Below are 6,985 nucleotides of genomic sequence, written 5' to 3'. Positions count from 1 at the left end.
TTTTTTTTTTTTTTTTTTTTTTTTTTTTTACCTCTGCTTCTTCAGAAATACCATGATTCACTGGGACCTTTCTCTTCCGCCATACCCTCTTCCCTTTGGAAAACCTTCATGGACACCTGATCCTAACCTTTCCAAAGAACAAAAAGCATGCCCTTTCAAACCCTAGAGTAGCCAGTGCTATGACCTTTCAGGCCTCAGACATATTTTTAGAATGTCCTTAGTTAGAATAGTACCTTCTCTTTCAGGTGTGAATCCTAAGTGATACTATCTGTTCTACCGCCATTAGGACAAATCCATGTTCTCTTCTCTTGTGCACTTATTCTACCTGACTGCTCTCTTACAGGCTCCAGAAATGATTTGGCAATCGTGAAAGTTTATTTCCACATTTTATTTATTTTTTTAAATTTTTTATTAATATATAATGTATTATTTGCCCCAGGGGTACAGGTCTGTAAATCATCAGGCTTATACATTTCACAGTACTCACCATAGCATATACCCTCCCCAATGTCCATAACCCCACCACCCTATCCCTATCCCCCACCCCCCAGCAACCCTCAGTTTGTTTCATGAGATTAAGAGTGTCTTATGGTTTGTCTCCCTCCAGATCCCATGTTGTTTCCTTTTTTCCTTCCCTACCCCCCACAACCCTCTGCCCTGCCTCTCAAATTCCTCATATCAGAGAGATCATATGATAATTGTCTTTCTCTGACTGACTTATTTCACTGAACATAATACCCTCTAGTTCCACCCACGTTGTTGCAAATTGCAAGATTTCATTTCTTTTGATGGTTGCATAGTATTCCATCGTATGTCCACATTTTAAATTGAACGGCACTCCATTTGAGCCATTAACTCATTTTTCTTTAATTTTGCTTTTTCTTCCTCATTCACTACCATTTCTCTTATAGTTTCTTCTATTTTCATGCAGAATCACCTCCTCAGTGAGTATTAGTCTCAGGGTTTTAATGTAACTTAGAATAGAAAAATTTTTAAAGTGTCCTCTATGTTTTGCAACAAAGTTGGGTTTCTAACATTCCCTTATGGTCCTGATTCCCTAGTATTGATTCGATTTATGTTTTTTTGTTTCTCATGTTCATATGTATCTACATTTTTTTCAGCTGCCTACTGAATCACTCTTCTATCGAGCAGTCCTTCAGGATATTATTAAAGAATGTTACGGCATCACCAAATGGTATGAAAATTTTAATAAGAGTAACCATGTTGTCTTGTAAGTGAAGTGACTTTTAGCCCAGGTGAATTTATTCAGGGTCTCTGTTACTGGTAGAAGAAGCTTTGAATCTGAGCATAATGTCAGTAGTAACAAAGAAGTATGCAGCAACTGTATCTTAGGTTAATCATTATTAAAGTGGGGGCTCTAATGATTCCTTTTTGTTCTGAAAACTTGGTGTCATGATAAAGTAGTCTGTGTCAATTGTAATTTAGAATTTTAGAAGCACTGAAATGTTATATGGAAGTAATTCATTGTATAGACAAAGAGGCAGGGATGGGAGAATTTTTCCATAATACATTGGTTCAGTAACTGTTATACGCAAGCTTACATTTGCAATTCTGGCAAATTTTCAACAATATGCTCTTGCTAATTACAATTTTAGGATTCTGGTAACCATTTGGTTGCAATAGGATTACTCTTCAAGTTAAAATAGGACAATTTTGGGGCGCCTGGGTGGCTCAGTCATTAAGCATCTGCCTTTGGCTCAGGTCATGATCCCAGGGTCCTGGGATTGAGCCCCACATCGGGCTCCCTGCTCGGCCAGAAGCCTGCTTCTCCCTCTCCCTCTGCTGCTCCTCCTGCTTGTGTTCCCTCTCTCGCTGTGTCTCTCTTTGTCAAATAAATAAAATCTTTTTAAAAAGAACAAATAAGTAAAATAGAATAGGACAATTTTAAGGTTCTCGAAAACAAATCCATACCTATTAACAGAGATAGAAACTACTTTTAGATTAGTTATTATTTCTCTGTAAGAGAGAAAATAACCTTTTTTTACTGATAGAAATTGTGACATATAAATACTACATATACCATTGGTTTAAATTATCATTTCTATGCAGATAACTCCCAGATCTGATTGCAGACTCCATGTTCTTTCCCATGTTTACCAATCTTCAGAATTGTCTACAAGTGAATTTCTCATGCTTTCCTGCGAAGTAGTTCTCTCTCTGGAGTTTATCACAAGATACCAGCCTGCTTGAAAAAAGTCACATAATTTTGCAAATTTATGTCCACTCAAATATTGACTGCCTGCGTCTTTTGAGACCTCAAATCTCTTTATAATTTTTTTATTCTCCTAATGACAACTTAAAATTGTCTCCATTCGTTTGTGAATCTTTCTTCTCACTTGAAAATTGAACACCCTCCAGCCCTCCATGTTCCTGCCTTCTTTTACTACTCAGAAGATAGATAGTCTGTATTATAAGACTTCTTTCATTCCAGAGCCTGATTGACCTTTCAGTCACATTTGACCATTTGATAATTGTTTTTTTTCCCAAACGCTTGTCCTCCTTCTCTTCTATTAAGTTGCATTCTGAGTTTCTTTTTCCTATTGTGCACAGTCTTCTATTTAATGAAAGATTCTTCCTCTTACTTGTCTCCTATGTATAGCTAGACATTCTCTAATATATATATTTTTATTATGTTATGTTAATCTATCATAACAGTCCATCCTTAGTTTTTGATGTAGTGTTCCATGCTTCATTGTTTGTGTATAACACCTAGTGCCCCATGCAATACATGCCCTCCTTGTACCTATCACCAGGCTAACCCATCCCCCGACCCCTCTCCCCACCAAAACCCTCAGTTGTTTCTTGGAGTCCATAGCCTCTCATCATTCATCTCCCCTTCGGATTTCCCCCACTTCATTTCTCCCTTCCTTCTCCTAATGCCCACCATGCTATTCCTTACGTTCCACAAATAAGTGAAACTGAATGATAATTGACTTTCTCTGCTCCACTTATTTCACTTAGCATAATCTTCTCCAGTCCCGTCCATGTTGATGCAAAAGTTGGGTATTCATCCTTTCTGATGGCTGATGAATATTCCATTGTATATATGGACCACATCTTCTTTATCCGTTCATGTATTGAAAGGCATCTTGGCTCTTTCCACACTTTGGCTATTGTGGGCATTACTACTATAAACATTGGGGTACAGATGGCCCTTCTTTTCACTGCATCTGTATCTTTGAGGTAAATACTCAGCAGTGCAATTGCTGGGTCATAGGGTAGCACTATTTTTAATTTTTTGAGGAAAGGCCACACTGTTTTCCGAAGTGGCTGTCCCAACTTGTATTCCCACTAACAGCCTAATAGGGTTCCCCTTTCTCCACAGCCTCCAACACTTGTTGTTTCTTACCTTTTCAATTTTTGCTGTTCTAACTAGTGTAAGGTGGTATCTCAATGTGGTTTTGATTTGAATTTCCCTAATGATTGATGATGATGAACATTTTTTCATGTGTCTGTTAGCCATTTGTATGTCTTCTTTGGAGAAATGTCTGTTCATGTCTTCTGTCCATTTTTTTAACTTGATTATTTGGTTTTGGGTGTTGAGTTTGAGAAGTTCTTTATAGATCCTGGATATTAGCCCTTTATCTATAGTGTCATTTGCAAATATCGTCTCTCATTCTGTGGGTTGCCTCTTTGTTTTGTGGACTGTTTCCTTTGCTGTGCAGAAGGTTTTTAAAGTTGATTATCGCTTTTGTTTCCCTTTCCTTTGGAGACGTATCTTGAAAGAAGCTGCTGTGGCTGATGTCGAAGAGGTTACTGCCTATGTTCTACTCTAGGATTTTGATAGATTCCTGTTTCACACTGAGGTCTTTCATCCATTTTGAGTTTATCTTTGTGTATGGTGTAAGAGAATGGTCAAGTTTCATTCTTCTATACATTGCTATCCAATTTTCCCAGCACCATTTATTGAAGAGACTGTCTTTTTTCCATTAGATATTTTTTCCTGTTTTGTCAAAGATTATTTGACCATAGAGTCGGGGGTCCATATCTGGGCTCTCTGTTCTGTTCCATTGGTTTATGTGTCTGTTTTTGTACCACTACCATGCTGTCTTGGTGGTCACAGCTTTGTAATATAGCTTGAAATCAGGCAACATGATGCCCCCAGCTTTGTTTTTCCTTTTCCACATTTCCTTGATGATTCGGGGTCTTTTCTGTTTCCATACAAATGTTAAGATTGTTCCAGCACTTTGAAAAATTCTATTGGTATTTTGATCGGGATGGCATTGAAAGTATAGATTGCTCTGAGCAGCATTGACATTTTAACAATGTTTATTCTTCTGATCCATGAGCATCGAATGTTTTTCCTTCTTTTTGTGTCTTCTTCAGTCTCTTTAATGAGCGTTCCGTAGTTCCTATAGTATAGTTCGTATAGTATAGATCCTCTTTCTTTGGTTTATTTCAAGGTATCTTACAGTTTTTGGTGCTATTGTAAATGGAATCGATTCTCTAATTTCTCTTTCTACAGTTACATTTTTAACTTCTAAGAAAGCAACTGACTTCTGTGCATTGATTGTATGCTGCCACATTACTGAATTGCTGTATGAGTTCTAGTAATTTAGGGGTGAAGTCTTTTGGGTTTTCCACATAAAGTATCATGTTATCTGTGAAGAGACAGAGTTTGACTTCTTCTTTGCCAATTTGAATACCTTTTATTTCTTTTTGTTGTCTGATTGCTGTTGCTAGGACCTCTACTACTATGTTGAATAATAGTGGCGAGAGTGGGCACCCTTGTCATGTTCCTGATCTTAAGGGAAAAAGCTCTCAGCTTTTCCCCATTGAGAATGATATTTGCTGTGGGTTTTTCATAAATAGATTTTATGAAGTTGAGGAATGTTCCCTCTATCTCTATACTCTGAATAGTTTTAATCAGGAAAGGATGCTGTATTTTGTCAGATGTTTTTTCTGTATCAGTTGAGAGGACCATGTGGTTCTCGTCTCTTCTTTTATTTATGTGTTTTATCGCATTGATTGATTTGCAAATGTTGAACCACTTTTGCATCCCAGGGATAAATCCCACCTAGTCTGGTGGATAATCCTTTTAATGTACTGTTGGATCCTATCAGCTAGGATCTTGTTAATAATTTTGGCATCCATATTCATCAAGGATATTCATCTAAAATTCTTTTTGATGGGGTCTTTGCCTGGTTTTGGGATCAAGGTAATGCTGGCCTCACAGAATGAGTCTGGAATTTTCTTTCTGTTTCTATTTTTTTAAACAGTTTCAGGAGAATAGATATTATTTCTTCTACGAATGTTTGGTAGAATTCCCCAGGGAATCCATCAGGTCCTGGATTCTTGTCTTTTGGGAGATTTTTGATCACTGCTTCAATCTTGTTACTGGTTATTGGTCTATTCAGGTTGTTTGTTTCTTCCTGTGTCAGTCTTGGTAGTTTATAGGTTTCTGGGACTGCATCCATTTCTTCCAGGTTGCTTAATTTATTGGCATATAGCAGTTGATAATAATTTCTGATAATTGTTTTTATTTCCTTGGTGTTAGTCATGATCTCTCCCCCTTTCATTCATAATTTTATTAATTTGGGTCCTTTCTGTTTTCTTTTGGATAAGCCTGGCCAGTGGTTTATTGCTCTTATTAATTCTTTCAAAGAACCAGCTTCTAGTCTTGCTGATGTGTTCTACTGTTTTCCGGTTTCTAATTCATTGATCTCTGCTCTAATCTTAATTATTTCCCTTCTTGGGTATGGGTTAGGCTTAATTTGTTGTTGATTCTCCAGATCTTTAAGGTGTAATGATAGTTTGTGTATTTGGGATTTTTCTGGTTTTTTTTGAGTGAGGCTTGGGTGGCTATGTATTTACCCCTTAGGACCACTTTTGCTGTATCCCATAGGTTTGGACTGGTGTGTCTTTGTTCTCATTGGTTTCCATTAAGTTCTTCTTGATTTCCTGGTAAACCCAAACATTCTTGAGCAGAATGGTCTTTAGCTTCCAAGTGTTTGAATTTCTTCCAAACTTTTTCTTGTGATTGAGTTCCAGTTTCAAAGCATTATGGTCTGAGAATATGCAGGGAATAATCTCAGTCTTTTGGTATACCTTGAGACCTGATATGTGACCCAGTATGTGGTCTGTTCTAGAGAAAGTTCCATGTGTGCTTGAATATTCTGCACACATGGAACTTTGGGTGGAATATTCTATATACATCTATGAGGTCCATCTGGTCCAGTGTGTCATTCAAAGCTTTTGTTTCTTTGTTGATTTTCTGCTTAGATGATCTGTCTGTTGCTGAGAGTAATGTGTTGAGGTCTCCTACAATTAACATATTATTATCAGTATGTCTCTTTATTTTGGTTAACAGTTGGCTTATGTAGTTGGATGATCCCATGTTGGGGGCATAGATATTTACAATTGTTAGATCTTCTTGTTGGATAGACCCTTTAAGAATGGTATAGTATTCTTCTATATCTCTAACTATAGTCTTTAGCTTAAAATCTAATTTGTCTGATGTAAGAATTGCTACCCCAGGTTTCTTTTGAGGTCTCTTGGCATGAAAGATGGTTCTCCGTCCCTTCACTTTCAGTCTGGATGTATCTTTAGCTTCAAAATGAGTCTCTTGCAGATAGCATATAAGTGGGTCCTGTCTTTATCCAGTCTGCAACCCTCTGCCATGTTATGGGAGCAGTTAGGCCTTTCATATTGAGAGTGATTATTGAAAGATATGATTTTATTATCATCATGTTGCCTGTGAAGCCTTTGTTTCTATAGATTATAATGTTCTTTAATATTTTTATACTCAGTGCCTGTATCTTAATATTTCCTCTCTCTCTTGCAAGTTTTTCTCACAACTGATATCTTTTTTTTTTAAAGATTTATTTATTTATTTGACAGAGCGATCACAAGTAGGCAGAGAGGTAGGCAGCGGGGGCGTGGGGGGGAGAGCAGGCTCCCCACCAAGCAGAGCACCCAACACAGGGCTCAATCTCAGGACCCTGAGATCATGACCCGAGCCAAA

General features: G+C 37.4%; 1 protein-coding gene across 2 annotated transcripts in view; it reads left to right on the top strand.

Annotated features, from left to right (window-relative positions):
* Positions 1 to 6,985, top strand: part of LOC111142037 (methyltransferase like 25) — a 141,365-nt gene that overhangs the window by 72,554 nt on the left and 61,826 nt on the right. For both annotated transcript variants that reach the window (XM_022494963.1, XM_022494962.1), the window contains exon 8: positions 1,122 to 1,195. In XM_022494963.1, coding sequence (XP_022350671.1) covers positions 1,122 to 1,195 — 74 coding nt within the window. The remainder of the gene's footprint in view (positions 1 to 1,121; positions 1,196 to 6,985) is intronic.

This window comes from Enhydra lutris, unplaced genomic scaffold (genome assembly GCF_002288905.1).
Source record: "Enhydra lutris kenyoni isolate GAN:26980312 unplaced genomic scaffold, ASM228890v2 scaffoldscaffold7, whole genome shotgun sequence".
Lineage (NCBI taxonomy): Eukaryota > Metazoa > Chordata > Mammalia > Carnivora > Mustelidae > Enhydra > Enhydra lutris.
The sequence above is the reverse complement of the archived record's forward strand: the minus strand, read 5'-3'. Positions and strand labels throughout refer to the sequence as shown.